This window comes from Cyprinus carpio, chromosome B20 (assembly GCF_018340385.1).
Source record: "Cyprinus carpio isolate SPL01 chromosome B20, ASM1834038v1, whole genome shotgun sequence".
NCBI lineage: Eukaryota > Metazoa > Chordata > Actinopteri > Cypriniformes > Cyprinidae > Cyprinus > Cyprinus carpio.
The window spans coordinates 15,307,415-15,324,785 of NC_056616.1; the positions used below are offsets into that span (position 1 = coordinate 15,307,415).

Consider the following 17,371-nt stretch of genomic DNA (forward strand, 5'->3'; position numbering starts at 1 on the left):
ACAATTCTTCAAGACTTCTGAAATAATAAAACATGTCATTAGTCATATTGTACTTCATACTCAAGACACCAAATCTCTCTTTTTTCTTTAATTACTCCTCTCAACAGGGTTTTCAGATTGACCTGTCCTGTAAGCAGCTGACAGTGGACTTTGTGAATCAGTCAGTTCTGCAAATCAGCAGTCAGGATGTAGAGGGGAAGCGGAGTGACAAAACAGACTTTGCTGAGCGTCTTGGTGCCATGAACCGCCGCTGGCAGATACTGCAGGGACTCGTTACAGAGAAGGTTAGAAATAAATGTAGAAAATTCTCACATTGTGCTGGAAAATATGGAATATCAGGATTTGTGCGAACTTGTGCAATTCATGCAGCTCCAATTCTGCAAAAAATGGGACAAATACTAAGACAGAAATTCACACCAAATTTTCAATTTAACTACACTTCACTACAATTGTTACAATAATGTAATTTGTAATGAAAAGTAAGCAATAAAAAGTAAAGTAATGCTAAACAAGTGTTTTTACAAGTAGAGTCATTTACCTTTAATTTTTGTCATATATCAAACTGGTGTCTTTTGTGTTTCACAGATTCAGGTTTTAGAGGGTCTGCTTGAAAGATGTTTAGAGTACGAGAACGTGGTTCAGACCTTGAAGACCTGGTTTAGTGTACAGGAAGAGAAACTCAAAAAGAAGCACAGGATTGAGGATGTTTCCTCAGCCCAGAATGCACTCAAAGATTGTCAGGTAGGTACTGCACCCTAGTTGTTAGGCTCTACATAATGCACAGTATATGGATTCATGAGTAAAGATTACACAGACAATACAGAAATATTCTATGTGATTTGTTGTTTTGAAATATTGACATGACTGTCTGTGTCTGTGTATGCTAGGAAATGGAAGTGTTGGTAAAGGAGAAAGAGAAGGATATGGAGAAGGCTGAAGAAAAAGGATGCTTATTAATTCAGGATAAAAAAGGCGAGGCAGGCACTGTTATTATGGACACTCTAAAAGGTCTAAACCAGTCTTGGGCCAATCTGGATCACATGGTATGTTTCACCTAATGCATTTCAGTAAAGCATCTAGTTTTGTAATCTTCATTACGATATTGTTCATAATTTTCACCAAAACACTGATTATCAGTCCTAAATGAGAGTTGTGTGTTATTGCAGATTGGGCAGCAGACGGTCAGTCTCCGGTCAGTGCTGGAGCAGTGGAGTCTGTATAAACAAGCATATGAGGAGATTCAGGGCTACCTGATGGAGGGACGTTACACCATCTCTCGTCTGCGTCTTCTCACTGGCTCCCCAGAAGCTGTGCAGGTTCAAGTGGAGAACCTTGAGGTGCTAGTCTGCCACAAAACACTGAGCTTGTATTAGCATGATATTGAGAAAGAACTTAAAATCACCACAGGTTTTATGTGTGTCTCAGAGTTTACAAGACGAGTTGGAGAAACAGGAGAGCAGTTTACGGAAACTGGGTTCCATAACACAACAGCTGCTGACGGATTGTCATCCCTCAGTGAGCGATTCACTCAACTCAGCTCTGGCTGATGTAAATCTCAGGTGAGTTTCAGAAACTTCTAGTAACTGATCAGTACAAGGTATTTAGAAAGCATTGATCTTCTACTGATCTGCTGTCAGGTGGAACACGCTGCTGGAGGAGATCTCAGATCAGCTGAGGAGGAGTAAAAGCCTGCTGCAACTGTGGCAGCATTACAAAGCACTTCATGCTCAGAGCAGCACTGACATCCAGAAACTAGAGGATCAGGTGGAACAGCTGCTCAAGAGCGCCACCCACAGGGACGTCACAGAACAGGAAGTGAAGGTGTGGATTTATCAATACATGGTGTGTTTGTGTGCTTGGATTATGTTAGTGACCCAAAAGTATGTAAGCAATTGCTAATTCTGACAACTGTGTGGAGTTGTAAAAGCCTTGTAGCCAGGGCCACAGTATTCCTCTTTGTAAAAGTGGTATTTGTGCAGGGCCTTATGGCGACTGAGGGATCCGTAGAGTCTGTCCTGCAGCAGCTGGATGAGTTTTCAGAGCAGCTGAGGCAACAAGTGGACCCCTCTGCCATGACAACCTTCCATACAGACCATCTGTCACTCACTCAGCGATTAGCAACAGTTGGGCACACCCTCCAAAGACAGCAGTCTCTGCTAGAGGTTCAGATGATTCAGATTTTACCTTGTGCACACATACACAGAACATTTATACAGTTTTCACACAAATAGACTCCTGTTTAAAAGTTGGGGTACGATTATTTGATGTTTGGATCCCTTATGCTCACCAAGACTGCAGTTATTTGATTTGATTGAAAAATACAGTAAAAACAGAAATATTGTGAACAAATTTTACAATTTAAAATAATAGTCATCTATTTAAATGTATTTTAAAATAATTTATTCCTGTGATTGTAAAACTGAATTGTCACTAGCCATTACTCCAGTCTACAGTGTCACATGCTCCTTTAGAAATCATTGTTATACTGTATGCTGATTAAGTGCTCAAGAAACATTTCTTTTTATTATCTTTTTTTCAGGATTCTTAGATGAATAGAATGTCCAAAATAACAACTTTGATTTAAAATAGAAATCTTTTGTAACATTATGTTAAACCTTACTGTTATTTGTGATACATTTAATGCTTCCTTGCTAAATAAAAGTATTTATTTCCTTCAAAAATTAATAAATAAATCTTCCTGACCCCAAACCTTCAAATGGTAGTATATATTTTAAATGAAATAATATAGTGTTTTAAATAAAATAATTTTCATACTATCCTTTCATAGTTGTGACACTCTTTCATGTGTGACTATCATTTTGTCACTTTCACAGATGGCAGACTGTAAAGCCTGGCAAGTGTAAATGTGTTTTTTTTTCTCCTTCCTTTCATCAGTGGGTATGAGGGACTATGAGAGGTTTAGTAAGGAGTTACATTCTCTGAGCCACTGGTCAGAGGAAGCTGAGAGGGTTCTGAAGGAGCCAGACCAAATCGGTTCTCCAGATATCTCATCTGTGCAGGAACACATGGAAAAACTTAAGGTGAAATTAGTTTTCCTGTAAAACTATAGAGTTGTGTAAACACTTCTGAACTTTCTCATATGTATGTGTGCCTGTAGACCCAAATGTTAAAGCTGAGCAGTCTTTCTCCTGATCTGGAACGTTTGAATGAGTTGGGTTATCAGCTTCCCCTCAACGATAATGAAATCAAGCGCCTGCAGAACCTAAACAGGAGCTGGTCGTCTAACTCTGCTCGAACAATAGAGAGATTCAGGTATGTGTGGTTACTGCGGATCTGTGGTAGATTTTCAATTTCTTCTCTAGAAGTGTGTAAGGTTCAGTTGTCTGCATCTCTGTGTATGTGCAGTAAATTGCAAGCCCTGGTATTGCAAAGACAGACCTTTTTGGAGAAGTGTGATGCTTGGATGACCTTCCTTACCCAAACAGAAGAGAAACTGGCCACTGAGATTTCTGGAAACTACCAGAGCCTACTAGACCAGCAGAGAGAGCATGAGGTAATGACTTTTTTAGAATAACTACAACTAAAGGCCTGATCCTTTACTCCAGTCTTCAGTGTTACACGATCCTTCAGAATCTTTTTTTTTTTTTTTTTTTTTTTTTTTTCAAAAAACATTTTTTTCTGTTAATATTCAGTTTTTATATCAAAACTCAATGCAAATTTGTGGTGAAACCTTTATAAGATGGTTAATAAGCTTTTTCAGTTTAAAAATGATCAAAATATGCAGCATAAAATGCATTGAGTCATAGTTTAATTACCTACTTTATGCAGCTGCTCTACTTTTTTTGTGTGTGTGTGAATAGCTATTCCAAGCAGAGATGTTTAGTCGACAACAAATTCTATACTCTATCATCAATGATGGACATCAGCTCCTGAATCAGGGACAAGTGGAAGACAGGTAACATTTGTTTACTTGTTTATTCTTATTCTTTCATTCATACTTGTAGTGACACTCTCTTTTTTGTCCTCTCACCCAAAAGGATGAATTTGGCTTGAAACTGGCACTGCTTAGTAACCAGTGGCAAGGTGTGGTGAGGCGGGCCCAGCAAAGACGGGGGATTATTGACAGTTTGGTTCGGCAGTGGCAGCGGTACACAGAGCTGATAGAGAAACTGCGTCATTGGCTGCAAGAAGTGTCAATGGAACCAGAGGAGCAACAACAAGTGTCAACAGTAGCACTACAGCAGATCCGTGGCATGTTAGACCACATACAGGTAAAGATATAGCCATATTTACAATAAAGTAGAAATAATGGCTTCCTGCAAATAGCCTGAAGTACCCTGGATGTCCCCTTATCTCCACCCAGCTGAAAGAGCGTGTGCTCCAGAGGCAACAGGGCAGCTACATCCTCACGGTGGAGGCCGGGAGGCAACTCCTCCTGTGGGCTGATACCAGAACGGAGGCCTCACTTCACACTGAACTGACTGATGTGCAAGAGCGCTGGAGGACCATTAACATCCGTCTCGACGAGAGGAAGAAAGAACTGCTATCTTTGTTAAGGGTGAGTTAAGAGTAAATTGGTGCACTTACTGTTTGTCTGGTTATTGATTTGCTAGATTTAGTAGTTCGTATCATTGACAAAGTACAAGCACATGACTTTTGCTGTTTGGAGGACGTTTGTTATTTCCAGATGGTAGCAAATCTTTGTTTATTAAGTTTGGTTGATTATTTACATTTGTTGGGTCATTTCTTTTAGATGAATGTGTTTTCCTGTAAGTTGGTTGGGTTTTGCACATGATCAGATTCTGAGACCACTGGTAAAAATTCTTCTATTTTTACAATTATTAGTGGTCAACCGATATATCGTCAGGGCCGATATTTGGCATTTTTCAAATATCGCCATCCGCCGATATGTTTTTCTGCTTGGCCGATGTGTTCGAGGCGGGACTTTTATTTTGACTGCGCTGAGAGCGGCAGTGCCTGAGCACACACAGCTCACATTCTCCCTCTTGTTTACTGTCATTGTGAACAGTTCTGTCTAATACGGATAGAAATCGGTCTTATAATCAGATAGAATGGTTAAACAAAGAAATTAATGTATACAAAAGTATTAAAACAATTGCATTTATGTTAATAGTAATGGAAAGGCAAACATTATAATACTTTCTCGTTTGCCGTCAGCATTAAGCAAATATGCATTTAAATCATTTTAACAAATCTTTGAATCACTAATGAATATTTAATTTCACAAACCTTGCAAACGAAGTCGAATCCAGCTGTGAGATCTTGTGAAGTGTGCATTTTTATCCAGTATGATCACGTGTTCTCTGCGTGACGGTCGGTCCGTATGAATTGAATACTTTAAACTTTAAACTCGTGATTTCAAATTATGCTGCGCTTTATGCATTTACCCACTGTCATATTCATGTCACTTTCTCTGTTTGCTGTATGTAAAATGAGTGTTACCCTTGCTTTATTTGAAAAATATGATTCCCAATGCACACAAACTTCTCAGAATACTGAGTGCCCTGTCGGTTATAGTGTTTACTTCCTTTTTAATTATATTTTTATTAAATATTAATTTATTTGTGAAAAATATTTATGTTTATTTTACACATTAATTTTTTTAATCCATTGTTAAATGATTTAAAATTTCTTCAATATTAATAAATATATATATATATATATATATATATATATATATATATATATATATATATATATATATATATATATACAGTATATATATATATATATATATTTATCCACTATTGGCCCAGCTTTCCAAGATATCAGCATCGGCTGTCAAAAACCCAATATCGGTCGACCACTAGCAATTATATTTACTAATTTAATTTGAAGTTTCATTTTTGTTACTATATATTATTACAACAACTTGTGCAAATTAATTTTAGAAGTTGAATTTGTAATTTTGTTGTATTTGATTAACAACCTATAAATATAGCAGATATTTATGGTACTATTGTATAGGACAGTCATGGCTTATGGTTATAGAGTAGGAATTGTAACTCGAAGGGTTACCGACAGGAATCCAGCAGAAATTGTTGTGGGGGGAGTGAATAACCAGTGAATTACCAGCATGGTGTGTGTGTGTTTGTTCATTACTGTGTGTGTGCACTTAATTAGGTTAAATGCAGAGCACATATTCCGAGTAGGGGTCACCATACTTGGCCACATGTCACTTTACTTTTTTATATATATATTTAAAACTATTTATTTTAAATTAATTGATTTTATATCCTAAAAACTATTTTCTATTTAGTCTTAGACTTTTGGAGCCCATTTTCTACGTATGACGTGCTGTTTCATTGTTGCAGATGTACTTGTTGCAGTGTTTTCTGGCTGTTTGTACGATGTGTTACAGTTTAGGATTTTTATAGTACAATATATTTTATAGATTTTAATGGGGTGCCTCTCAGGATCAGATTGTTTAGTTGTTTAAATATTCTTGGTTATTTTGTTTTAGTGAAATCAGGGATTGTTCATTACTTTAAAAGCTTTTTTGCACTATGAATATCAGAAATACAGAAACATAAAACAAAAATTAAATATACAAACCAAACATTCTCAAACCTATAAATAGATCTCATGTTCAAAGTTATTTTCCTAAAAGAAAAAAGAGACAGTGAAGGACTTTGCATTTGACCTTACAGAGCAAATAGAGGCGAGCTAGCATAACGAGAGTGAGAGAGTGTGTGAGGTGTTTTGTGAGTGCGTGTGAGGAGGATGAAAGAGAGAACAGGAGAAAGAGGCAGCGAGGGAGCTGAAGGCAAGAGAAATATCTTCAGTATTGTAGGAGGCAGGACGCGGGAGGGAGTCCGACCAACACAGGGCAGCAGGGACAGGCAGTCGTCTGCTCCATTTTGACGCAGCACACTGGGGCAACAATTTTGGATTGCAAAAGGAAAATGGCTCCTCTTTCCTTCTGCCTCTGTCTCTCTCTCTTCCTCTCTCTTCCACATATATCTGTTTTCTTGGATTACATGATAGAAGGTACCTCACTGCTTTATCTCTGTATGATTATCTGTCTCTCCTGTGTCTCAGGACCATGACCCTTTGCTCTGCCCATGTTTAAATAAAGAACTGGTTACATATGACTCTATTACTCTATTACATTCCTCATTAAAAATGTGATGATCTCTGAACATCTTTCTGACTTTTCCTCAAGTGTTGTAATAAACATGTTGCATTAGAGCTTTAAAATTGCTAAGGTAAAATTTTCCAAGATACATAAGTATGTATATTGTGCAGATTATACTGGCATAAACATCTCTTTATCATGCTCGCTCTTTCTCATGATTTCACTTTTTTTTTTCTGGCTATGTGTGCAGGACTGGGATCAGTGTGAAAAAGGAATTGCTGCATCACACGAGAAGCTGAGGGACTTCAAGCAAAAGCTCTCTGCGCCTTTACCCGACCACCATGAGGAGCTGCACACAGAACAGATTCGCTGCAAGGTACATAAACAAAATCTGACTCATCTTATGCCCTATGACCTTTTAGATCTGTATTGCTTCAGCAATATCTGAGTATCTCTTATTTTTTTGAGCTAAAGTATTAAACACAATTTCCTGAGCAGACTTGAGTGATAAAGCAACAGTATGTCGATAGTCCAGATAATGATTGGTTTGTGCAGTCTGCTGCTGTCAACCACTGCATTAATAATACCCTTACATGCTTCTTGCAGAGTGTGTGTGTATGTGTTTGTGTGTGTGAGATGCCCTGACACTCTGCTGAATTTTTTATCTGCAAAGGAGGGTTGATTTTTCACACGTGATGTTGCAGAGAGGTGTGTGCAGTGTAGCAGAAGGTGTGTGAAAGTAACATAAACCTGCTCGGGTCTGTATGAGCTGGACTGTCAGCAAGAGTCTCTTTGGCTTTGCCTGAGGGGAGGAAGTTGAGGTGCATGCTAATAATTAAGGATGTAACGATTAACCGCAAGCCGGTTGAAAATCAATTAAACTGTGTGACGATTCAAATTGGTTGAGATGCTAAACAAATCGCTATTCAATTAGGGATAGGAGTTTATATGAATGCATGTCTGAGGGGACCTTGCTGTCTTTAGAGAAGTTTAGATGGTATTTTTTCTTTTCATCTTGCCTCTGTATAATGCATATTAAAGTTCATAAGTACAGCACTGCTTTGTTTACTGTTTACTTTGTTTCTGTTTTTGCTTTAAATTTCGAAATTATACAATTTAGATTAAAAACTGCTCATGTTGCATGTATGCGGCATCTTTGTTTGGATCATGATTAAAATGCAGTGGTTGTCTCTAATTTTAAATGGAAAGAGCACAGACAAAGCCTTATTTTGTTTATATGAAGAGATTTTGTGTGTGTGTTACATATTTATTTGATTTGGGGCTTGTTTTAAAATTACAATTTAGTTTGTTATTTACATTTAAATTATATTTAAATTTAATCATTTAGCAGATTTTTTTTATCTAAAGCGAATTACAAATGAGGACAATAGAATCAATTAAAGCCCACAAAAGAGCAATAATATGCAAGTGCTATATTAGTTTATGATTATAGTGTTATATTTCAATTTTGCAAAGAAATGTGCAGCATTTTGTCCAAGCAATAATAAAAGTACACATTTAATTTATAATTTCTTAAATCTCATTTTGTAAAAAAAAAAAACTTGAATCGAATCATGAATTCAAAATCGTGAATCGAATCATGAATTGAGTGAATCGTTACATCCCTAATGCTAATCATTCTAAAAAATCATGTTAGGAGAGACACTGAGCTTTAATAAGAAATGCTTACACAGCAGTAAAAAAAAAGCAAAATATTGACAGCTTTTTTTCTATTCAAATTTGCTACTCAAACTTTTTTCTATTCACATATAATCTCTATATTAGGATTATACAGTGTAACTTGCTGTGAATGCCAGCAGAGATATCAATATCAACAAATATCAATACAAATGCAATTAAGGTCTTTTGGTTGTTACTGTGTGTTGGGGAAGAATATGTGCAGTCAATATTCTTCTTTTTTAGATAAATGTAACCAGCAGTCTTAGTAAATATTTTATTTTATTTTATTTTATTTTGGCTTGGTAGGGTTAGGGTTAAGGACAGGATATATTTTATTTTTTAAAGGAATTATTGTATTTTTTTAATTATAATTATTTTACTTTTATTTAATTTTTTAATTTTAATTTCTGTCTTTATTTTCTTACTTTGTTTACAATATTTAGCTTTTGAACTCTAGTTTAGATTATTCAATTTTACTTTAATTTAAACTATATCATCTTTTTAATTATTTTATTTTTACATTTTACATGTGCTTTGTATGTATTTATTTATTTTAAATGTAAAAACTTTGTTCTGAAATTTTATTTTCAACAGTTACAGTTTAAACTTTATTTTACTTTATTTTACTGTATATAATTGTATGTATTTTATTTTTAAATCTTACATTTTATTTTATTATTTTATTTCTAATGTGTTCATGAATGTATGTGTTTGTGTGTGTGATAGGAATTGGAGAGCAGTATTGAAGGCTGGGCTGATGATGTAGCTGGCCTGTGTATTCTGAGGGAGTCTCTCTCCAGCGGCCTCAGTGCTGATAACCTCACAGTCCTACAGGAGAGACTTATATTACTCCAGAGACAGTGGGAGGAGACTTGTCACCAGGTACACACATACACATCAGTCTGTCCCTTTGCATTTGTTTTACACCATAACACAAACTTACAGAGAATTAATGCTGTTGTTGAATCAAAGTTCTTGATGGCTTCTTATTTGCTCTGGAAAACATAGTATAAAGGATTGCAATGATAATGTGCCTCTTAATCCCTGATGTCTCTTAGTAAGGAAAGGACCATGAGAAAGAAGGAAGGTGCATCACACTAAAGTATTACTGTACTTAAGTAACTTTTTGCACCTTCTTTCATCGCCCGCGACATCCTTCCTTTATTTGTACTCTGTACTCAGTGAACCCATGGTGTAATTAATCATTGTCTGTCATCCCTGTAGCTGTCCCTGCGCAGGCAGCAAGTGAGCGAGAGGCTGAACGAGTGGGCCGTGTTCAATGAGAAGAACAAAGAGCTGTGTGAGTGGCTCACGCAAATGGAGAGCAAGGTCTCACAGAACGGTGACATCAGCATTGGGGAGATGATTGAGAAACTCAGGAAGGTGAAATTAACACACAATCACAACATGTTTGTTTCTAATGAAATCATGAAATTTATAAATAATCATCCCATTGACCTCTAAAATGTATTTTTTCTTATTACTTATTTCAGTGAATATGTGAAAAACAATCTACCCAAATTCTTGTATTCAGCTAAAAAAAAAAAAAAAACATGCAATCTCTTATCTCTGATATCAGGACTATCAGGAAGAGATCTCAGTGGCCAAGGAGAACAAGCATCAGCTGGAACAGATGGGGGAGAGATTGGCTCAGGCCAGCCATGAAAGCAAAGCTGCAGAAATCCAATACAAACTCAGCAAAGTCAATGAGCGCTGGCAGCATCTGCTTGACCTTATAGAAGCTAGGTGGGTCTTTCAAATGATATTGCATGAGGTTGTGCCTATTGTTGTACATTGTTGTCAAAAGAGATGAGCTTTCAGCTGTCGCCAGTGTTGGGGAAAGTTACTTTTAAAAGTAATGCATTACAATATTGCGTAACTCCCTAAAAAAGTAACTAATTACGTTACTTAGTTACTTTTTATTGAAAGTAATGTGTTACGTTACTTTTGCGTTACTTTCACGTTACTTTTTAAATATGAGCAGGACTTGATTGTTTTCAATATAAGAAGTTCTATTTATTGCAAATGTTAAAGCCCTTTCACACCAAAAAGTGTAATGAATAAACCCCAGGCTGAAGGAAAAGTAAATTCACGTCTGTACAGTAGAACACATGAGAAGAAGGTCTGAAAAGAACACTCTTCAGCAATAAAAAAAAAACAATGAAGCACAATTGTTAGTAATTTTTGCTTATTAGTATGTTTGAACTGGATCATCAAATGTCAGCAGCAAAGACATTAGTTAAGAAAATGGGAGTAGATACATTTGTGTTATTTAACATATTTAATTATTGCAGGTTTGCATCATATTCTGAGTTTGCATTTCACTGTTTCAATTCATTTTGATGAATACTAAATCTGTTTTTTTTTTTGTTTTTGTTTTTTTTGTGAGTGGGATGAATTAATGCACATCCACATTTAGTCTAGAACTACATCATATTCACACAGCGCACACAACGCCTCTGTTCTTCTGATTTCTCCCAATATGGGGACAGGAGATTTTTATTTTTTTTAAATAAAATATGTTCTTGTAAATAAAAAAAGTAATGCGTTACTTTACTAGTTACTTGAAAAAAGTAATCTGATTACATAACTCGCGTTACTTGTAATACATTACCCCCAACACTGACTGTCGCTTGAAAATTGTCAGGGATTCAGCATTCCGGATAGAGGTGGGAAGATCATTTCACCAGCCAGGAATGGTGAACGAGAATGTTCTGGAAAGTGATTTTGAGCCTCTCTGTGATGGTACCACGAGGTGTCACTCACTAGTGGATCTCAGACTTCTGGAGGGGATGTAGATTCGTAGTATGAGTGGAAGTAGGCGGGTGCTGAGCCTGTGGCTGTTCTATATGCAAGCATCAATGTCTTGAACTTGATGCGAGCTGCAGCCGGTAGCCAGTGCAAGGAGATAACACACAACTTTACACCATGGTGTCTCTGGTTAAGACTGGTAAAGTCGAGTTGTCTGCAGGATTTTTGGGACTGAAAGCTTCTCACATGTGGTGTTGATTTCACTGTGGCCAGTGTGTGAGAGTGTCATTCTCTCTCTCACACTCTCACTCATGTGCATTAGCTCTGTGCAACAGCTGCTGTGTTGAGTTTTCCTGAAGTGTAATAGATTGACATGCTTTTATTTGGATTCAATTAAAGAGCTAACTGCAGAGATTTTGCTCAAGGAAAAGTATCCACACTGTTCACAAGTAAACATATTTCAAATAAAGACACCCTTTCTCTCACACACATTTAGTTGCCTTTCTAAATGCATGGCATTCCAACTTATATTGTTTTTAAATGTAGTTAGTCATAAATACTATTTTTATGTATTTACTATTTTAAATACTACCAACCCTGACAGAATGCATTTTTACAAAAAAAAAACTCTTATTTACTTTATTTTTATACTATTTATTACTAATGAGGATATCCCTAAAAGGAAGTTTAACTCACTTTACAAATTTGGCCCAAAATATTTTGGATTTCTACTTTAGTCATTTTGTATTTCCCAATTTACATTTTTCTTAAAAAAAACCTGTGCAACAACTGATGTTGCTCTTTCACAAAGATCATTTCATTGTTACTTTATTTTCCTTTTGTTTAGTTTACTTTTACATGGGTAAAGTGAGTAAATGAGTTGAAATAAATAAAATTCATATTGAATACTCAATTGGAACTGGTAATTGGTTTCAACAAAGGTTAGAACAATGCTGTAAATAATAAGACAGTGGAGTATGAACACTTATTTTACAAAAATCATCCACAATAATAGACTGCTTTAAAAAGCAGCAAAACAAGTTTTTTTTTCTTTAAAACCTAAGAAATGTTGCTATTGTTAAGCACTTTCTTCATTTTTTCTATTAATATTCTTTATTTTTATTTTAATAAAAAAAAATCAAAAATAATTGTTCAGTGTTTGTTTAAATGAATAATGACTGACACACATTCCAGTCGTCTGATCAGCACATGCTAATGACTGTCATCTTATTTTAGCCACAGCAGTATTTGTCATTCCCAGCTGCTCATGCCTGCACTTGAAAAGTTCACATACACACACACACACACACACACCCACACACTAACCTGGGGACTAGAGAAAGCCTGGTCACTTTGCTGTTCAGACGAAAGAGAAGGGGTATTTTGACAGGGTGGAAGTTTTTCTTTCTTCTGGGACACTTGATCGAGAAGATTAGGCCCAATGGTGCTGGATATGGGCACTGATAACATGGCAGGAAGCCCTGGACAGGACTCAGATCTGCCAGAGTGTGACTGCGACGTTAACAGGCAGGAAAACATTTATCCACTTTTACATATCATTTACATATTACAGATTCTCTTTTAATGCAATTTAACTTTAATGCGGTGCTGGAAGTTTCAATGAAATGTGGTATTTTCTGTCAAACTTAGACACGTCTTATGGCAAAGTGTCTGAAATGTTTTTCATTAGTTTTTGTGTGTGAAATATATAGTTTGAGATGCTTAAGTGAAGCTGTCATTGCTTAACATATGTGTTTGCCCAATAATTTCACAGAAAACTTTGGTTGGTTAAATGGAGAAAATGCTATACTATGCTGTATTTGTTGACCTTCTGTTGCTGTTGCGGTGGGTTCAGTTTCAGTGTGTCTTTGTGCTTTAGGAATGTAGCTTGAAGCACAGTCACACTGAACCGTTCACATACCAGGGTTACATGAGGGCTTTATCTCACCAGGTCAAACAGTCTCTGTGTTTTGGCTAACTGCCTAAAGCATACACCAAAGTTTCAATCAAAGTTAGCAGAAGTTGAAACATGTCCACTCTGCATCTGTGCTCTTTGCTTTACATCCAGTCTGAGATAAGACATTTTTCTGAAATCTAGATCTGGAATGGTGGCACAGCTGAAACATGCTATGCTGGTGTGCGTGTGAGTGTGTGTTAGTGGCACTGCATTGAGCATGTGATTCTATATTTTTAGACACATTCAGGATTTCTAGGAAACTCTGAGACCACTGGATTGCATTCTACCTCTACTTATATTGTTATATATGCAAGGCACCTTGACCTTACAGTACAAAGTAACTTCATAATTCTACTATTGAAATTGGACAATGTAATGCAGATGCTTTACTTATTAAACTATATGTTTATATTTACACTGAAAACATTTAATAGATGCTGGAGAATCATGTTGCTATGCTATTATAAGCAGTATCATTGTAGAAGCATTGTTTTTAGCGAATTATGCTATGATGAAAGTAGAGATGAACTGATTTTGTATTTTCAAGACTGTTGCAATACTAATTATTATTCTTTAAATGTCTAAAACTAATATTCAGATTAAATTTATTGTTGACAAATATAAATGAAATAAATAATTATTTAACTATTATAATACTATTATATTAACTGAATATATATTACCATTACTATTAATTAATAATGATTATTTATTTTATTTGTTTATTAAAATTTATATCTATAATAATTAACTATCAGAAGTATTTTTGTCTTTGGTTTGGGCTATGTCTAACTTAAAATACTATGTTATCGAAAGGCATCAATAGTATAAAAGTCCTTATTCACAAAAGAAATTTAATAAGGAGTGTACATCCCATATTTACTTATTCTTGAAAGGCAAATTTCATTCCGATCTCACATTTCTTTGACTAAACATTAAGAAGTTTGCACTGCACAGTCCTGGTTTATATAGCTTAATTACACTTGCAGATTAATAACTCTTTTCGCAGAATGTGTTGTCAATACAATCTCTGTACTCTGCCTCTGTCTCTCTGTCTCTGGGGTCTGTAGGGTAAAGAAGTTGCGGGAGACACTGGTGGCAGTGCAGCAGCTAGATAAGAACATGAGCAGTTTGCGCTCCTGGCTGGCTCAGATCGAGACTGAACTCTCACGACCCATCGTCTATGAAACCTGTGACTCACATGAGATCCAAAGAAAACTCAAGCAGCAACAGGTAACCCACACACACACAGAAAAGACATGAATTTACATATGGTCACATAAAAGTCTGTCAGTATAGTAAGTCTTAGGAAAGCTCAATAAACAAGTAATTTTGCACAAATATTTCTTAGCATATATTGAAAACCAGTATTAAAAACTAATTAAATCTCTGCAAGTAAAAATAAGAGTTTAAAGGCCTGGTTAAAAGTCAAAATAAGAGCATGACGACTTGACGGTCAATGACCCACTTACTGCTATCACAATGGATCCTCAATTTACCCAGCAACAGCCAGCACATATCAGCCTCTTTCTGCATCAGAGACAAATTATCATTTTAAAGAAGTAAACATTTTTAGAACTGATGCAACAAGATGAAACACATTTGTAGAGAAATGCATGACCACAGGCTCCTCTGCCTAATAAACAGAAATGAAATAGAAACAGCCAAGATGATTAAAATGTCAGATGTCGTGAGAAGCTCAGTAGAAGTCTACTATCTCTGCGCAGGATCTGCAGCACGACATCGAGAAGCACAGCACAGGTGTGGCGTCAGTGCTGAACCTGTGTGAGGTGCTGCTGCACGACTGTGACGCCTGTGCCACAGAGACCGAGTGTGAATCCATCCAGCAGGCCACACGCGGCCTCGATCGCCGCTGGAGAAACATCTGTGCTATTGCCATGGAGAGGAGGCTTAAGTGAGTGTGTTGTGTGTAATTCATAAGCAAATTGATGCACTGGAAAATGTACACATTGGTTTTTGTTTAAAAGTGCATTACCGCTTAAAAGTTTGGGGTTCAGTAAGGTTTTTTAAAAAGAAAATAGTTTTTCAGCAAGGATACTTTAAAGTAATCAAATGTGACAACAGTTTTTAACATTAATAATAGTAAGTCTTTCTTGAGCACCGAATCAGCTTTGCCATCACAGGAATAAATGCAGCTTTGCAGAATAAGAAACTTCTTTAAAAAACATTTTTTTTAAATCCTGAATGTTTGAACAGTATATACTAATGAAGACTGCAGTTCACTACCTGAATTCTGTAAAGGTAAGAAGCATTTATTTGTGAGCTGAAAATGAGCTTTTTAGTATAGTTGAAGTTGAATCAGGCCACCAGAGGAACAGGTGTGAGAGCATGTGTCATGCCAGATGACTCCGTGTATACAGGTGAAATCAGAGCCGACTTCAGCACATGATGAACTGTTTAACAGCTGTCTTTTTAAAATAAAGTATTTTTAGTAAGCCCCCTGGATGATATTGTAAAATTATATTTCCAAGTATATATACTGGACTATACAGTGCCGTAAAAAGGTTTTTGCCCCCTTCCTTTTTTAATTTTTTTTTGCATATTTGTGACACTTAAAAGATTCAGATAATCAAACTAATTTTAATATTACACAAAGATAATGCAAGTAAATATAAAATTTAAATGATAATTTCATTTATTAAGGGAAAAAAGCTGTCCAAACCTGCCTGGCCCTATGTGAAAAATTAATTACCCCCTCCTGTTAAATCATGAAAGAACTGATTAACCACATTATTTTAGAAAGCTGAGTTAAATGTAACTAGCCAAACCCAGGCCTGATTACTGCCAGACCTGTTAAATCAAGAAATCACTTAAATAGAAGCTGCCTGACAAAGTGAAGCATGCTTAAAGAGCAACATATCATGTCGCGATCTAAAGAAATCCAAGAACAGATGAGAAACAAAATAGTTGACATGTATCAGTCTAGAAAGGGTTATAAAGCCATTTGTAAGGCTTTGGGACTCCAGCGAACCACGGTCAGAGTCATTATCCACAAATGGAGAAAACTTAGAACAATGGTGAACCTTCCCAGGAGTGACCGGCCTACCAAAATTACTCCAAGAGCACAATGACGACTCATCCAGGAGGTCATAAAAGAACCCAGAACAACATCTAAAGAACTGTAGGCCTCACTTGCCTCAATTAAGGTCAGTGTTCATGATTCAACAATAAGAAAGAGACTGGGCAAAAACGGCATCCAAAGGCAAAAGCCATTGCTGACCAAAAAGAACACAAAGGCTCGTCTCACATTTGCCAGTAAATATCTTGATTATCCCCAAGACTTTTCAGTAAATATTCTGTGGACTGATGAGACAAAAGTTGAACTTTTTGGAAGGTGTGTGTCCCGTTACATCTGCCGTAAACCAACACAGGATTTCATAAAAACACATGATACCAACAGTCAAACATGGTGGTGGTAGTGTGATGATCTGGGGCTGCTTTGCAGCTTCAGGACTTGGATGACTTGCCATAATTTATGGAAGCATGAATTCTGCACTCTATCAGAAAATCCTGAAGGAGAATGTCCAGCTATCAGTTTGTGACCTCAAGCTCAAGCGCATTTGTGTTGTGCAGCAGAACAATGATCTGAAACACACCAGCAAGTCCACCTCTGAATGGCTCAAGAAAAACAAAATTAAGGTTTTGGAGTGACCAAGTCAAAGTCCGGACTTAAATCCGATTGAGATGCTGTGGCATGACCTTAAACAGTCCTTTCATGCTCGAAAACCCACCAATGTGACTGAATTAAAACAATTCTGCAAAGAAGAGTGGGCAAAAATTCCTCCACAGCGATGTGAAAGACTCATTGCCAGTTATTGCAAATGCTTGATTGCAGTTTTTGCTGCAAAGGGTGGCTCAACCAGTTATTAGATTTAGGGGGCAATTACTTTTTCACAGGTCCA

General features: G+C 36.4%; 1 protein-coding gene across 1 annotated transcript in view; it reads left to right on the forward strand.

Moving 5' to 3' along the window:
• LOC109101237 (nesprin-1-like) overlaps positions 1-17,371 on the forward strand; it is a 76,057-nt gene that overhangs the window by 47,753 nt on the left and 10,933 nt on the right. The window contains 19 exon segments of the mRNA XM_042747412.1: positions 108-284; positions 586-741; positions 888-1,043; positions 1,167-1,337; positions 1,426-1,559; positions 1,638-1,821; positions 1,980-2,163; positions 2,896-3,041; positions 3,119-3,273; positions 3,367-3,514; positions 3,822-3,916; positions 3,998-4,232; positions 4,325-4,519; positions 7,311-7,436; positions 9,467-9,622; positions 9,965-10,123; positions 10,320-10,486; positions 14,519-14,681; positions 15,176-15,363. Of these exon segments, the coding sequence (XP_042603346.1) occupies positions 108-284; positions 586-741; positions 888-1,043; positions 1,167-1,337; positions 1,426-1,559; positions 1,638-1,821; positions 1,980-2,163; positions 2,896-3,041; positions 3,119-3,273; positions 3,367-3,514; positions 3,822-3,916; positions 3,998-4,232; positions 4,325-4,519; positions 7,311-7,436; positions 9,467-9,622; positions 9,965-10,123; positions 10,320-10,486; positions 14,519-14,681; positions 15,176-15,363 (3,095 nt within the window).